General features: G+C 42.6%; 1 protein-coding gene across 6 annotated transcripts in view; it reads right to left on the bottom strand.

Annotated features, from left to right (window-relative positions):
* Rapgef2 (Rap guanine nucleotide exchange factor 2) overlaps positions 1-18140 on the bottom strand; it is a 224964-nt gene that overhangs the window by 142018 nt on the left and 64806 nt on the right. For all 6 annotated transcript variants that reach the window (XM_063260907.1, XM_063260909.1, XM_063260911.1 and 3 more), the window contains exons 2-3: positions 5648-5718; positions 567-623 (exon numbers count right to left, since the gene is read on the bottom strand). In XM_063260907.1, coding sequence (XP_063116977.1) covers positions 567-623; positions 5648-5718 — 128 coding nt within the window. The remainder of the gene's footprint in view (positions 1-566; positions 624-5647; positions 5719-18140) is intronic.

Raw genomic sequence — 18140 nt, 5'->3', positions numbered from 1 at the left:
GACACACACAGCACATTCAGTAAGTTGGTTTATGAATTTTACATCGTCTGTCCATGTGTTCATCACACTCTTAAAAACTCAGCTGTCACTTTTTATGAATTTTATTTATCTTAAAGGAATGTGAGTACAATTTTAAAAAAGAAACTATACCCAAAGAGATATGGGCAGTTTGTCTTCCTATTTTTGAAAGCACTACTGACGACAATATACCACTTACACACCCTATGTCCACACCTCATCAAGCGTGGATGTTCATCCTGCTGGAAACATTATGTAGTATTTCATATTTCCTGATGATAAAATGACAAATACTCCCAATATGCAACAGTATCTCTAACCCACACTTAACGGATAAAGATAATGTGAACTTATCAAGGAAGGACTGAACACTCCTATTTTACAACAGGAAACAGCTAAAATGATTCACATGTCCAAACCAAGAAGAGTAAATTAACACAAAAACAAAGTAATGCTGACTTAGCCAACCGTTGCTAATACTTGTTTGATACTTTAAGGAAATTTAGTCACTGCATTATACATTGTACAAACAGAAAAGAAACACCTACTAGTATAAAACTTCGTTTGCTTCATGTCTTTCATATCTCACAGTTTCACACATTAATCTGCAAAACAGAGAAAGAAATGAGTTAAGCAGCTGAGTAAAAAAGACTTTAAAAAGTTAAGTCATGTAGTCTTAAAAGTTAAGACTATTTAAACAGCGCATTACAATCACGTGTTTAGCCTAAAGATATACATATTATTCATACCTGTGTTAACAAAATTAAAATGCAAAAATACACTAAAAAGGAAACATCTAGTAAGATGTCAGCTTTGTCATCCTATTTGGCAGTATGAATTTTATACTTTGATAACAGCATGTGACTAAATTAACGTTCCCTATGGTAAAAAGAAAATGAGAGGGAACCTTAAAGCTGGAAAGAAAAACTTATTAATTTAAAAAGTGATAACACTATTCACAGCTCAGTATTAGCAATACTTACCAGTGAGGAGTTTTAGACAAAAGCACACTTTTACTAACTGAGTATTTTTATGACAATGACTAAATGCAAGCCTCGGATTTGTTACTGCAGCTGATTCATCCAGAAGGAAAAAACTGTGAAATTATGAAACCCTGAATAATATTCAAATATTCAAAATTGTATCAAAAACAGCATCATACTGCACAAGTCACGATTACCCACACAAACGAAGCCACTCAGAATCACTGCTCCCCGAGAGGCACTCAGGCACAGCACGCTGGCCACTGTAGTGGCTGGCAAGGACAAGTCAAGCACATTCCAGCTTGGACAAAGTCATTGGGGTCCTGACTGCCTTGCGAGCCCCTCCTCCCCACCTGAATCCGGGAGACCCACGTCCTGAGTAGCAGGGCCACCTTCATCCCAGGGAGCTCCGGGTGGGCAGTGTGCTGTGCAATCCGGGCCCTTGCTGCCTCCTTCCTGTCCTAAGCACCTGGGGCCACCCTAAGGCACCACACCAGGGCTGCTCCTGGGTACTACTCCTGAGGTCTCCATATTCAACCTTTCTCAAAACGGGTCTGCCAAAGCTCCCATTCCGGGAGGCAGAGGCAAGTCATGGGTAGACAGCATTGAACAGATTTCTTCAACAAGTGAATCCAGGTCTTCACAGAAAAGGGGGACAGTCACAACGGTAAGGGTCCCTGCTCCTTCCCCTGCCTGTCCCCTGCAGGCTGCCCTCCCTCTCCACTGAGCGGCTTCACCAAGGAAGACATGTAGCTTAGCACCCCAGCCTCCCTCGCTCCCAGAGAATCTCTTTTTAGATAAGCTGTCTACACGCTCCATCTCAGCTCCCACAGCTTCTCCTATCATTTGAGCCATGAAATGCTCCAAAGGCCATCAGCATCCTCCTCGTGGTCTGATCCCTACTGCATTTATGAGCCTTCTCCCCCAAGAACACTCCTTTGCTAGGCTCCCGCCTGGGTCTGCTGGTCTCTACTTTACTCACCAGTCACACTTTCTGTCTCCTCCCACTTCCCCGTTCCAGCCGTCTACCAACCTGCTGGTATTGCTCCAGAAGCCTGCCCCTACCTTCCTCTTCATCCACAGTCTCACTCAGTTTACTACGTCACACTGAATTCACAAACTGATGACACCCAAAGCAATGCCCCAGACCTAAGCTCTCATCAAGATGTAGCCAAGTAAACTCTGCACAACTAACAGCCACCCCACATCTCCACTGTCCAAAGCAAAACTTGAATTTCTTGCCCAAAATCTGCTTTCCCCAAGTCAGCACCCGAGTGCTCAAGCTATCCTGCAGTCATGTGTCATGTATCATGTGTCCATCAGCCTTGTGTCCTGTGTCTTTTTCACATCCATCTTTCTGCCAGCACCTTTTTCCAAAGTTCTTCCCCCAGAACTAATCAGATTCACCACTGTCAAGGCCCCAAAGTCTCATGGGCTCAGAATGGAATTCTGGCAAGACAGCTGGACCATGGCTGACACTGCACTGGTCCACTGGTGGGTTTGTAACTGGATGAAGCCTGGCGGAAGAGGTGGTCACTATGGGCATAGCCTAGAAGGGGCATATAGGAATCCTTCCTTCTTGACAGCTATTCAGGGACCTGCTTCTCCTCTGCCAGCCCTCTGCCATGCCACCTGGCTTGGATAGCCAACTAAAGACTGAAACTTCTACAAACCATGAGCCAGGATAAACCTCTACTCTTCTGACTTGTGAGCATCAGATATTCTGTCCCAGCAATGAGAAAACATCTTAGACCCATCTCTCCTGCTAAGACCTGCATGAGTCATCATTACATGGTCATTATAGGACCCCTGGTGTGGATTTATACTTCCACTTTTGCACAACTGTTGTCCATTCTCCACTTGGCTTCCAGAGAGATTTTTCCAAACTTGAAATCATATCATCTCACACCTTGGTCCCTAACTGCCACAACTCATAGACAATCCAAACTCCTTGATCCTTGAATACAGGTCTTACCTTACTTGCTGCACTGACCACACTACACTTACTTCCTTACCACCCCTCTCCCAGCACAGACAAACCCTGTTCTCAGGACAGAGCAACTGGGACACCTCTACACTGCACAAATTTCTGCACGGCTGCTCCATCTCAAATGTCACCAGATCTGCTCCAAGGTTAGAGCAGCCCAGCACTTGTTCTTAACACACCCTGCCATGATGTCTGAATAAAACGCCCATTTCTGTAAGTCCTGACTGTCCCTCTAGCAGCACAAGCACAGGGAGGGCAGGGTCCAACTTATGTCAACACTGTGTCTACACAATTCTCCTTCAGCATCCAGCACTTGGTAAGCAAGCAACCAATAAACACAAAAGGTTCTATACAAGAAACCAACAACATTCTCAGAAAGTCATGATAAACTGTCTCCTATGACAATGTCTTAAATAATACCAAAAAGTATTTGTCATTAAACATTACCAGCAAATGTTTAACAAAAGGATATTAACCTTCCCTGAATTCCTACAGTAAAATGATCAAGGGTGCCTACAAATCAATGACATTCATCTAGAATGACAACCAAAATAGGTATTTTCAGCAGGGTCTGCTTTTCAATACAAAATATCGCCTCATGAGGATGTAGCTCAGTGGTAGAGAGCTTGCCTGGAATATTAAAAGGCCCTTGGTTCAGTCCTAATGCAAAACCAAACAAACAAACAAAACCCACTAAAAAGCCTCGAGCAATATATAACATATATATATATATATATATATATATATATATATATATATATGTTACATATAACAGCCTTGGTCTCTGCCCACTAACTGTAGCACTCTTCCTACTTGTCAAATACACTGCTCCTATTGCATAAGGATCCTTCAAACTGTGCAGGGAAACAAGAGAAGCAAGAGAAGCTTTCAAGCTTCAGGCTGTGGAGGTGGAGGGTGTGATCTCCAGGGCAGCTCACCAGGAGGAGCTCTGCCTTACCACACCTAGAAGCCAGGGGCTCTGTAGGGCAGGCGACACCCACACAGTGAGTTATAATCCTGACTGAAAGTGCTGGATTCCCAACACTGGAACACTGTATTATAAGAAAATCTTAACTGACTGTTTCCTACTAATTCTGGGTAAAATTTATTCATAAAATTCAAAGAAAATAATGTAAAAGAGTATGTCTATTTTCCAGAAATGGAAGTATGTATTATAAAACGGTTTACCGAAGGCAGTAGGCTGAACTGTACCTCCACTTCTGTTATAATTAACTTGGCATCCTGATCTTATTAGAAAACCAAAAGTTTAAGTTGATGTGTCCATAAATATGACTTTTCAGCACAGGCTGAATGAGATAAACCTCTGGAAGACCTCTCCCTGTAACTCCACACCAGCAAGCAAATCTGTCAACCTCCAAAACAGACTTTCCAAGACTTAAATAGACTACTACACCCTTGAATTGATCAGTTGTTTCTAAACAAAAATTACCTTTGAAATGGCAAAAAAAAAAAGTTGATAATTCTGAAGCTGGTTGATCTTCACTGTATTTCCTTTTTCTATTTTTGTAATTTTGGAAATTTTGAAAAGTATTTAAAGTATTAAAAGTCCTTTACGGCATGGAACCCTTAACATGTAAATTTTACGCCCACACATATTAAACATACACTCAACATATCTCAATTATCCTAGTGTATGGTTTCATACACAGTACACAATGGAGGTATAACCTCTGCATAGAGCTAATTGCATTTGCATTTGAAGACTAGCCGCATCTGATTAAACAAAGTACTAAATCTTAGAAAAAGTTATCATAAAATGAAAAAATTATTCACTTTAATTTGAGCCATTTTCTAAAATCTCAAAGGTTTTGCCCTTTCTAATAAAGCTTGACTGAATTTTTAAACACTTAATCTGCAATCTACTTTAATTTAAATTATTTTCATTTAAAATTTAATTTTAGAAGCACTCAATCCTCCTGATACTTTTTTCAATTAACAATAAAATGTGAAACTGACACGTTCAAAAATTAATTAGTGTTTAAAGAGTACAGGAGAAGTACATAGCACAGGAAAAACATTCCTTTCATAATGAAAAGACTCTGGCACCCAACCGGCCCCAGGTGGAGAAAACCTTCACTCTGCCCTCAGGGGTGCTAATACGTGACCCGGCCAGAGTCCTTCATGTTTTCTATCACAGCCAATCCTGCTATTCTCTATTACAAAGCACAGATAGGTGATAAAAGTTTTACATGAGTGGAGCCCACTGAAACAAGTCCAGGATTAACGTGTTTTTCAGAGAAAGGCAGGCCACTCAATACGGCAGTAAAGGCTACACGGACACCTAAAGCACACTAAAATAATCAACCGAATCACCTCTGTGTAGTGAGAAACCTCCTGGTTGCTAATGTGTCTCAGCACTAATGGTATATTTGTGTTTGCCAAGAAGGTAAACAATGGGTGTGTTCATTAATGCGGGATTTATGACTTTCTGTCAAGGGGAGAAAGCCCTGCAAGAAGGTCAAAGGATATTACCGTAAGACAAACGTGGACAAGTGTGTGAGAACAACTGAGTTCAACTTTTTAAACTTACAGAGCTAGAGAAAGCAGTTTTATAAGTACGTTTTCGTTAAGCCCTCTCAAGGATAATAAAGTGAATAAAGAAATCTCAGCATCCCACCGTTAAATTAAAGTGACATACCGAAGCTGATGCTCTCTCAAGTTGGACAAGGCTTCCATGCCATGCAAATAGGAATATACTATTTCCAGGTCCTGTTTCAAAGAAAAGAATAGACATTACTAACATTGTCAGGGGAAAAAAAATTTCTAAAGTAAATTAAGAATTGTATTGTAGATAGTTTTTTTTTAATACATGTTTTCTCATACATTAAAAGTACATATTGCAAGAAAAGCTGACTTCTACAAATCACAACTGAATTAGGGATGAGCACAAACTTTTTGAGATAATAAATGGACAAATTTTTTTTAAATTACAGTCATAAAGACGCAGCTAATATAAACTGAAATAATATCAGAATTCATAATGTGAAGGAACAGAATGCAGTCAGAGACAAATAAATACCATTCTTTTAAAAAACTACATGGACAAACTTATGAAAATACTTCATACATTACTCTTTATCATCATTTGCCACTTATATCAAAATAGCAAATGCTTTAATTCCAAAACATAGATATGTGCCAATACCATGATTAATCTAATTCTTTCTTAACAAAATTAATGCATGTTATTTCATGACTACACTTAAAAGAATTGAGTATGAAATCAATTTTTTCAAGTCTTACCAAAATGAAATCTTATATATTTAGAAAGTTAAATTTAAAACTTTTCTCTTTAAAAAAAGGAAACATGTTTTGTTTTTCTAGATCATACCAAAATGCATGGAAAAGATTCAAAATTATTCATGAAAGTTATTAGTAGGTAAAAATGCAAAGTCCTGTGCATATTCACATATGACAAGCAATTAGTATCTAGCAAGGAATTAGTATTTTAAGACTCCAATACCTATGATTATACATGAGAATTTAATGAGTAATGAGAATTTAAATGAGCATTTACTCTTCCCTCTAAATCTCAGTCAAAATCTAAAACAAAGGTTTTTAAATACTGGTTAAGTAAATCTCCTTTATAGGTAACCGCATTAAGTGGTTGTTCATGCGCCACACGACGTACCTTTTTAGGGAGACCAGCCATTGGGCTCCTCTACACAGTCACCACAACCCCACATCTTTACCACCCTGGCAAACACTGCCATTCTCCACTTGCTCAGGTCTGTTCATTTTTAAACACTGTTTTGTTCTTTCAGCACATGAGTCACACACATTTCCTGGGCTAAATTGAGTTCTTTTTAAAGAAGAAAAAGTCTCTGCAGCCTTAGAAAAACATTTAAGAACAGTGGCAACTCTATGGGCAACTAAATTTCAATACTAAGGGTGAGGATGATAATAATCCGTGGAACGAGGTAAAGAATTAACTTTTTTAAGATTTGCAGTCTAAATTTTTATTATAGTTTTTAAAATATTATGATATGCTAAGGAAAAGGCCAGATTTATGATTTTAAATCAGCCCTATATAAAATTTATCAGGATTACAATTTAAAATGTCACCGGGAGGGTGACCTGTCAAACCCTGCAGGCCGTGTACTTCATTCGCTTGGGGTGTTTATTAGTCCTAGCAGCTCTCTCAAAGATTATTTAAAGGCTGAAATGTAAAAGGTGTGCTACCGATTCAGGGCAAGTGAGGAAGCCGAGACAAACCCCTTCCCTCCAGCTTCCAGGTAACCCTGGGTGCCGTCCCCACACGAGGCCGCCTCTTCCTCGAAGCAGTGAGACTCCGGTCACAGTGTTCTGCCTGCATTAAGGCAAAGGCAATGAAAAGGCCCTAATTACCAAAAAGTTTTCTTCAGTACGTAAAAATACTTGCCGATCAAAGCACAGCATGGTGGCACAGACCTGTAATCCCATTACTCCAGAGGCTGACAGGAGGATCACCTTGAGTATGAGGCCAGCCTGTACTACATAGAGCAAGACCCTATCTCAAACTGCCCCCTCCACACACATGTAAATAAAAAAATAACCTTTCTGAATAATCCAAAAGTTTTTATTTTAGTCTAAACATTAAATACCATAGGAGGCGTTTATATTCTAATTCTAATACTAAAATCCTACATTTTTTTTCAATGAACTGTGAACGTGTTTAAAAAAAAAAAATCTACCCAAGGTCTACACTGCTTTTACCAAGGCAAACAGATAAGTCTACTCACATTCATCAAGCAAATAAATCCACACTAACCGAAAACTATATACGGAAAAGCATTAGAAAGAAATCTAAAACATGTTAAGATCAATAATTTGGAAAACAATCAAGGAACAAAACAGCTTTAAAGTCTTAGAAGAGAACAGGCCTTGAAACAGAAAATTCTCTCCTACAATAAGACAAGTAAAATCAAAGAAAAAAGGTTGGTTCCTCAATCACATGGCAGTTTATTCATCTACTGCTCTGTCATACTACAGTTTCACAGCTGTAAAAGGGCCATACCCGGTGTGTGTGTCAGCACAGTATCTGCGAACTGAACAATGGTATTAATGTGTAACGTGTCTGCCTATGGATGATAACCACCACCTTAACATTATCATTATTACATTATCACAGCTGGCACACAGCTGTAATCCCAGCACACTGGTAGACTGAGGCAAGAAGATTTCAAGTTCAAGCCCAGACTGGGCAACTGAGAGAGATTCTGTCTCAAAATAAAAAGCTGGGGATGTGGCTCAATGTGATGACATGTGAGAGGGGATATAGCACACACCCAAACAAGCATACATGCATGCACACAGAAGACCATCTGTACCACTAGAACTTGTGAAATGACAATGTTGGCCAGTTAATAAAGTGCAGAGAACAACGCAATATAATTCACTGACATAAGTGAAGTCATCAGGAAGTTGTTGCCAAGCCTGAACCATAAACTGCAAGGTAAGGAGGAAGAAGGCTGTTTTAAAGGCTGCATAGGTAAAATGTGCCCCACATACAATGTTGATTACCTGGAGGGCACTTTTAGACATATGGCGCTCAAAGCAAGCCACGACCAGACCATGCTGCATAACTGATTTGTGCATCATGTAAATATGCTCCTGGTGAGACTATGAACTGCTGAATGAACTCGACCAGGAAGCCCAGTGTTTCTCCTACCACTCAGAAGCCACAACAAAAACAACGGGTTCAGAGGTTCTACTGCGAGAAGAGCAGGCAGTAGGAGAACAGTCAACACAGTTCTACTAAATGGAAGGTGCCACTGTCGGGCTTGACCCGATGACCTCACAGATCTTCCGTGTAAGTGTAAGCTTTCCTCGCTGTCCTTAACATGAGTGAGAAGTAAGTGTAAGGTGGGATCACCACAGACCTGGGTGTAGGAATAGGGCAGACGGGGCTGGGGATTTAGCTCAGCGGCATAAGCATCTGCCTTGTAAGCAGGCAGTCATGAGTTTGATCCCTGGTACCGATAAAAAGGAAAAAGACAAAAAAAAGGAACAGGGCAGACAGAAGATGCTCTGCTCTGCTCTGCAATGCTCTGCAATGCTGAGGAAGGCAAGGAGTCAACCACAGAAGAGTGGAAAAATAAAACTGATGGAAGGAGGCGTATGCAAGCTTGTCTCCAATGAAGAGCCCAGTAGTTTACCAAGAATGAACTGCAAGGAAGGGAAACAGCACCGGGGCACAGGAAGAGGGAGGTGAGGAAAGTGGAAAAAAGCACGTGCTGCCCTCTCTGACTCCTGCCACTGACACCTCCACACTCTCCTGGGGCACTCATCCTGGTCTAAAAACAGAGGAAGCATCTGAACATGGACGTGGGCGCCCAGAGCCTGGAGCCTTCTGCGGGAATGGTCTGTCCACATCTGCATTTCCACAGTACAGACTTCTTGATGGTGCAAGACTTCCAGCAGAAGAGCAAAGAGCCGCATCGTGTGGAGGAGATCCAGGCACGCGAGGCCACCGCCGAGCAGTCCACTCTGCCCTGCCCAGGAGCCGGCACTGAAGTCCTCCTAATCTGCTAGCATTCGTGGCCCAGCAAGGATACGAAGCAGGTGAGTAAGGAGATGCAAGCCAGCCGCTCCTCATACCCACCTGGGATTTGGGGGTTGGGAGGAGTTACACAGCATCCACAGCGACACACAGGCAACACCCAGCCTGGAGGATTAAACCCTTTGGATTCTACTGTTTGCTTCCTCTACATAGAGGAGAAGTATACTCATAGGATTACATTTCAACAACTCTGATACACAGAACAAAATGCTAGAAACCTAAGTCACCTGCAGTATTTCAACTTCTACTTTTTTGTCAAGAAACCCTGGCAAGCAAACAGAAATTTCTAACCTCCCCAACTGTACTTCCAAAGACAAATAAAATTCACACAACTATTACCATTTTAAGGAACTTTTTAAAATGTAAACTATTTTTCCCAAAAAGCTTCTCTAGACTGAGCATAAACAGGAAAATGCTGCTCTACCCAGGAAACAGCACTTTGTAGAACAATAAGCCTTTCCTTCTGCTCTCAGGACATCCTTTATTCAAAAATAGACGGTATTTCAAAGCAGAATAAAGTCATAAAACTACTGTAGCCCTATAAAGGTTGAAAAGCCAAACAAAACGAAGTTTTTCTAATGCAAACGAATCACTCCCATCCTGCCGCTTCTACACCAAAGGTAAAGCAGGTTCAAATCCACTTGGAGTGTGGTGAAGAGCTGGCCCAGCCCTGCAGGCGCTGACCTCTGCTGGGCTCTCACCAGCACAGGCCGCAGGACAGTCAGGGCCACGCACTGGCTCGGAACCTAAGGGATGCCTGGTAAACCTGCAATTCACTAAACACGAGCTCCTCATTTCATCTGCTTTCCGGCATCGAGACTGCAGCATGACTTCTGGGTACAGAGAGGCTGTAACGATGCCCACTTCTCACACATCGAGCCTGTGTCCTTCCAACTTCCACAGCCTCCTTGGCACATTATAAAACAACGGAACAGGGAATTCTTGTGCCCTGCATCATGAGGAAGAACACAGCTTTCCCTTAAAATGGGTGACATATAAGAAACTATTTAGACTACATTTGAAAATAACAGGGCTGGGGATTTAGCTCAGCGGCATAAGTGCCTGCCTTAAAAGCAGGCAGTCATGAGTTCGATCTCTGGTACCAGTAAAGACAAAAAAAGAAAATAACTGGAGGGCTGGGGAAATGGTTCAATGGTAAAGTTCTTGCTCTACATGCACAAGGCCCTGGATCTGATCCCCAGGTCCAGGAAAAAACAAGACAAAACAAAACAAAATAAAAAGAACTGGATTCCGTTAGAGTTGAAATCATTACAGAAATGGAGGCAAAGACTATGAGACAGTGTTACATGTCTACAGATTTAAACACAAGAAAGAAGTCAAAAGAGGGTTGTGCATATGGTGACAGTGGTCACAGTCGAAGAGTTGTACTTTCCCTTGGGGATTCATCAGAGACAAGCTTGCAAAGACAAAAATGTATGATTTTTCCTTCTGGGCAAAAGATCACTAGCAATGAATTTGAAAGCTGTATACCAAACACTAATGAGGGTTTTTTAAAGAGCTATGTTATCTAAAGCTGTCTCACTGGGGAAGGGATAGAAAATGGGTACTGTACACTGTCACTGTCACTGTCACTGTCTGCTGACGTAACGGTTAGATTTTAACATTTTATTTAGGAGATCTCAAATATAAACACGTATGAGAACTATCCTCACAAGGAGGGTGTAGTGGGAAGAATGTGGGCTTCGCAGTCAGATGGGCAGAGCCAAAGCCGGTCTCCATCACTCTCTACAGGCCTGGGTGTGACCCTCAGTATATGAATGAGACCGTATCTGCAAAACAAGGAATATTTGCAGCTGTGCTGTGTGGCTGTAACTACACACAGCTTCAATAACACACAGCACGTGTAAATCTGGGCGGATAAGAGCTTTTATTGTCCACGATTCCCCCAATGCTAGGGAATGAGCCGCACTGGGTGTGCCAGGCATAGAACTAGCCTGAAATTCATGTATCTATGAAAAGGTTAAAAAAAACACACACACACAATTTACCACATCTGTTATTAATAAACCTCCCAAATAACAATGATTTGAAATCTCATATACTTAAGAATAAGGAAGAAGGGAACAGGCATTTTTCAATGTCAAAACAGTCACTGAATTTTTCCTCCACCAAAGACTGCAAGAAACCAATACAAGACTGGCAACACTAGGAAACCACCTATCAGCATGGTCTCCTCTCACTCAAGTTAAACTTGCAGGGCTCAATGTTCCTCCAACTCTCCAGTCCTAGGGTGCAGCACCTGCATAGAAAGCAGATGCCTCTGATTTCAGTCAGCACCTAGCCCCAAAATGACAGGAGACGTCCTCAAGCAATGTCTGCAAGTTTTCTGTTAACTTGTATTTGAGGCGCAAATTCTCTGCAGTTTAAAAACTCCTTAAAATGCTTTGATTTTGATCTTTTCAACACCTAAAAGTATAAGAAATTTTCCAACAATTTTAAATTACACTGGAGTTACTGAAACCACCTCTGAAAGTCTTACGGTAACATCATTCTTGGATTCTTTTAATCCGGGGTCATATTCCAAAACAAATTATTGTATGTGTAATCTTCTAAAATACATCCACACCACCACTTTCAGCGGTATGCATTTTAAAGATGTCCTCTAAGGGAAACCCACGGTACCAAGGTAATTCTCTAACACAGCAGCCGCCAGGAGGGTCCTCCTGCACAGCCTTTTATGTTTTCCTTTTGCACTTTCAAACAAGCATCCCACAGAACCCCGTCCTGTCCAATGCTGCATAACGAATGTTTCCAACAGGTTCACAAAGCTCACTGAAGATCAGATGGGAGAGACACTGCCCCAGGGAGCGAGGTGCTGCCTGCTCCTGCCCAGGACACAGGGCACCTCTCAGCCACACCGGCTGATCCCCAACAAAGCCAGGTCCTAAAAGTCTCTAGAAGCCTCTCTCATGGTGACCAGCAAGCTCACTGCTCCCTCCTGGCTGGTGGAGAGCAGCCCCCAAGTCCCCACTCCCCAGCAGCAGCAACTGCTTCCTCACTTCCTTTCTGAGCTCCTACTGCCTCTACCACTGGCAGCTGCCCTGCTGTGTGCAGACGCCTGCTGGCTGGGCCTCTACTCCATGTCCTCAGACAGGGAGCACCCAGACAAAGTACACGGTCTTCTCTCCAGCCCTCTAGCGTCTGGTATCTGCTCAGCAGCGGCCTGTGGACTGCTGAGTGTAGAGACAGAGGGTGGCATCCCTGCAGTGAGGGGCAGCATCTTTGCTGGCTGGCAGGGGTTGGGTGGGTGGCAGGAAGGACACACACAGCACAGTCACAGCAGGAAAGGTGCTTCCTGATGAAAAGGCTGCAGGGGGAATGAGACCTTTTTGAACACTGACACAAGGGGGCAGTGTGGGGCAGCGGTCCTTCCTGGAAACCTTAACATTGTTAGCACACCTTCCGGGCAGATTCGAGTCCTTGTAGAGGATCTCTGAGACTGCAGTTCCTTCTCCTTAAGTCTCTAGAGGAAAGAGGTGGATGGGAGCAAGTTCATCAGCGCTCCCACTGAAACTTGCCATGGTCCTTGGCAGAAGCTTTTCCTCTACACCAGAGCCTCCCCCAGCCAAGCCTTTGGGTGTCTGCACATCCAGCCCTCTTCCCAAACGGGTGCATCACCAGCTTTCCAAAACTTAACAAAGAAAAGTCATGGGACAGTACAAGACTGTCAGTAAAACCCTTCCATAAAAACAATCCGGGTCTGTGACCTCAAATTCACATGACAAGCCCAGGGAGTAGGTAGAGTGGCTGGGACACACACACACACACACACACACACACACACACACACACACGAACACCAGGTGACCACAGGACCTCTCCTATGAGACAACGTCTGACACAGCTCTCTCCCTGCCGCCACCCCATGGAGGACTGAGGCCCCGACCCTTTCCACTCTTCACCGAGGCAGGGTCTTACCACAGTCTGGCGAGCCTCAAACCTGCAATCCTCTGGGGTTGCTAATGTGCAGGACCACACCCAGGTTTCAAATCATTTTCAAATTAAGGGTGTGAATAATTCCTAAACTTGAGGCAATTATAAAATCACTACACCTCTTCAACATAGAACCTTCAAAACGGACTCCCAAGCTGCAACCAAACAGGTCCCCATTCTGTTTTCCCTGCTCCACCACAATGTCAGCGATCCTGAGAGCAGTAAGCAAATACATTCCATTTATAAAGATTACAATTTCCCATTAGAAAAATCTACAATTTAGAGTCAACAAAAAACTTGTCCTATAAACAAGGAACAATGTTGGTCATTCAAACCAGCCAGCCTGCCCTTGGGAACAATGCTCCACATTGCCAAGCCTCTGGCTCCCCAAGTCCCGTTCTCAGGGAACAGGAAGCACAGTGTGGAACGTGCTTTCATTTCGAGTGACGTGTGCTCTAACCTCTCGGACTGCATATTTGTAGTCCAGTCTTACTTTCACGTGTGTCCACCCACACACCAGCCAATCACTGTACTGGTCTCCAGGCTCCATCATTAGGCTGGTCGCAATGAATGACATTGTAACTTAAGACTTAGTTGGCTCCTGATTAAGGACACCTACCAGAAAGGCGAAGTGGCTTTGTACATACAGGTAGGTACACATAGGTAGAACACACACACACTCCATTCTAACAATTCCTGGACTAGCTTGACTTTCAATTTTTAAATACCAGCTGAAACCTGCCACCTTAACTCTTCTCTAACAAGCAGGTTCAAGTCTTTGGCTTGGTGTCAGCTCAGCTGTTTAGGTGGCCTGGTGCAGGTCATGCAGTCACCTCAAACCCCCAGGGGGTCTGCTGTGCTGGCCCAGGCCTAGGTGCAGTATACACAGTCTCAACGGCAAAACAGCACAGGGCCCTGGGGACTCAGTCTCCCTGCCGCCTCCCTCTCAGGAAAAGGAAGCACTCTCTGAGCAAAAGGCTTTAAATATAGAAAACTTCACTGCTGCCATTTTTCTAGGACGAAAGACAAAAATAATTTGACATCTGTTTTCTCCATCTTGAATGTTTTACCAAGGATGCAAACCACCAATATTATTGCTTATTCTGAAGCTTTCTATTTCTCAAGAGGACAGAACATTTCACATATGCAATTAAAACCTTCCTTTTCTATGGATCAGAAATAAGCTGGATGTTAAAGAAATTCTAGGTTCTGTTTAGACTGGTCTCTTTCAAACTTGTCATAGAGCCTGAGGAACAGGAAAAAGGCAGCTTAACCACCCAACCAAATAAATATTTGGGGAGAAGAGGGAAACAGAAGTGCATTACTGGACACTGGAGAAGAACCGGAGACATTTTAAACATGCATTTTATATAGACATTTACATGTTTTTAACCAAACACTCCTTTAGAAGGAACAGCAGACTAGTCACAGCCCTCCCCCTTTCAAACCCTCCCTTTGAACTCCTCCATGAAGCTAAAATCTAATGTGTTTACCTACCCTCCTGGGGGCACTCTGCCTCCCAGGAGAGGGTGCAGAGGGTGCAAGAAGCTGTCAGAGGAGGGACCACGATGGCCTGCACACCATGGTCTCTGACATGCCTGCGCACAACTTAAAATGTATGTGGTTTCAAAGCCACAGTTACAAAGGCAAGTTGGGTTTTTCTAATGGCCACTGCATCCTAAAACCTTAAGATCCACACAGGAAGAAGGAAAAGAAGCTGGTAGGCCTTCATCTGGTAAAGGACGAATTTCAAAGAACACTAGGGCAGTGCTTCAAATGCAAGTCCACAAGAAAATTTCCACGAGTTCATGGCAAAATGAGAAAATAAGACAGAGTAGAGTGATGAGACCCTTAATACAACTGCTATATTTACTTTAAAGAGCCCTCCTTTAGTCACCATCACAGGCTGAGCATGGTGCTGCACACCGGTAACCCAGCACCTCAGGAGGCTGAGGCAGGAGGACCGCTGTCAATGTGAGGTCAGTTTGAGCTACGTAGTGAGTTCAAAGCCAGTCTGAACCACATAGTGATGCTGTCTCAAAAAATTTTTAACAGAGATGAAAGGGAAACAGATAATAAACTTTTTGTCCTTACTGTACCTGAAATTATACTGAACCTAGGTAGTTCATTATTTTGTATATCTTAATTTTTCTAACTTCCAACTGCACGATGGTATTCTAATTTTTCAAGGGCCACCATCTTGCTAGATGAAGTCAGAAACTCAAGACACTGGCACTTCTAATATCTACCTCGTGACCTGCTGAGAAAGTGGGTAACTTCAAGATTCCAAGATTATTTGCCTCTTACTTCCAGTTCTTATTCACTGTAGCAAAATGCTACAAAGAAAAGCCCCCAGGTGTTTTGACCCTCCACCCAAAAGATTTTGAGACCTTTTTAAAAAGACATTTTATAAAACCTTTCGACTTAAAACACCTAATAAAATGCTGAGCCTTGGAACAGAATGGAAAATTTCTAGAAAGTGTGGGGAGCTGTTCTAGGCAGGGCCAGTGCCAGAGTGAGACCCACAGTGCCTGCTGCTCAGCCCCTGGGACTCTGGGTCACCCCTGTGCAGGTCCCAGCCAGAGCACCAATCAGCAGCACCTGCCCTCCAATCAGCCAGCCCTTGCTTTCTGGGCTCCAAGGACAGGACCGTCTGTGGCCCCTAACAGACACTAACTTTCGGAGCAGGCAGCAGCCACGCTTACTATTCCCCAGTCCTTAAGAGGTGCTGAAGGGAACACACAGAGAAGGTGCCCCTGGTACAAGAGGCACCCACTCGATAAAACATGAGAGGCTGCAGAGACAGCCTGCAGCAAACTCGAAGCAGGATTTAGTGTTTCATTTTTAGTTTCTTAGATAATTTCTGATTTTACATTTAAACACTCCAATGCCACACTATACCAGAACAGAGTCTAGAAATAAGTCCACATATTTACAGTCCACTGTTTCTCAACTATCCCAAGAACATTTAATGGGGAAATGACAGTACCTTCAATAAATGGTGCTGGAAAAACTGGATATTCACATGCAGAAAAATGAAATTAGGCCCTTATCTTAACAATATACAAAAACCAACTCAAAGTGAGTAAGATGTGAAGTCAGACTCAAAACTGTGAAACTAGTGAAGGAAAACACACTAGGAAAGCTAGTTATTTCCTAACAAAAATGACAACTCCTACTTAGTCCAAATTTTCAGTAGTAACTGGGATGCTACAAAAACTAAAACTTGTTCAGATTTTATTCCTTCCCTTTGCTCACAGCTTGCTGGTATATTAACTGCACTGGACACAGGCTTGCTCAGCTCAAAGCACCGTCAGAGGGGTACGGGATGGGAAAAACAGAAACTTAGTGTGCTGGGAAAGATAAAGACCCTTGCAATAGCTACAGCATAAGACAGAAATGCAATTATGAATCATGGCATAAAAAGTCTTCTCAGTCCAACTCAACAACTGTTTCCTATCACTCTGTCCACACTGCCAGCTGACATCAAAACATCCATACTCCCCACTTCCATCCTTGATCCTCAAGCTGCCTACCAAGCAAACCACTTGATAAAAGGTCACCAAGTATCTGTAACGTCTCATTCTTTCACTGACACGCTGTTACGGACCACCTGCCCTATCTATCGAAACATGACAGATACTCCCTTTTAGCTTCATGTTGTTAGAGAAGCAGTGTCTTTTCCAAACTGTATTTTAGTGAGTTATTTACATTCATTACAGGGCAATAGTAACCCAATATAATAGGTTCTTTTATCAAGAACTACTAACACTTCTACGTGCCTCTGCACATGAAATCCAATTCAGAACCAATGTAGGCCAGGCCTTCCACTAACCTGTCCCCAGACTGCCTCCTAAGCTAACTGTCACCCATGCAACAGGGCAGAGGCAGAGGACAGGCACTCTATTCACTGGTCATCCACAGAAACAGGGTAGCTACTGAACGCATGCAGAAGGTGGATGGGCTTCAGGAATACCTATAAGAATATCCTTCTTCTTTCTCTTTTTCAAATCATTTTATTTTTGAGACAGGGTGTGCATCTACAGGCGTGTGCCTCTGTGCCTAGCTCCAAAGCACATTCTTCTGAATATTATCTTTAGCAGTATTCATTCTCCTTTCTCAGAAGACTGAGTTTTTGAAAACATCCAACAACACTCACCCAGAACTAGGTTTAGTGAAGGAGCTGGCTATTTAAGTTCAATTAAAGCTTAACATCAATACAGTACAATGATGTAAGGAGGTAATTTCCTGTGGAATTCACCAAGCAACTCTGATAATAACCCCCAGGCATGCTTTAAAAATTTTTGGAGTGAATGAAAAACTTGACAGAATGAAAAATTTCAAGGATTATTCATAAACCAAAGCTTTCAAGTTTCACTGCATAGCTACTCATTTTTAGAAAAAGGCTAGCAAATTAAAATCTAACTATCAATATTATAGGACGAGTTCTACCAGATTACACAACTTAGGTTTGTGTGTCATTTAACATCTGCTTAACCCTAACATGTAGAGCAGATAAATCACCACTTGCTCTATTTCTCCTCCCCTTGGAGGCAGGCTGGCCTGTTGGATATTTGGTTGGCTGTTTTTCATGAAAGGAAACAGCACACACAGTAAAACGAACCATGTGTGCCCC

Source organism: Cavia porcellus, unplaced genomic scaffold, assembly GCF_034190915.1.
Source record: "Cavia porcellus strain 051 isolate PalLab524CR breed Dunkin Hartley unplaced genomic scaffold, mCavPor4.1 scaffold_14, whole genome shotgun sequence".
In the NCBI taxonomy this organism is placed as follows: Eukaryota; Metazoa; Chordata; class Mammalia; order Rodentia; family Caviidae; genus Cavia; species Cavia porcellus.
The sequence above is the reverse complement of the archived record's forward strand: the minus strand, read 5'-3'. Positions and strand labels throughout refer to the sequence as shown.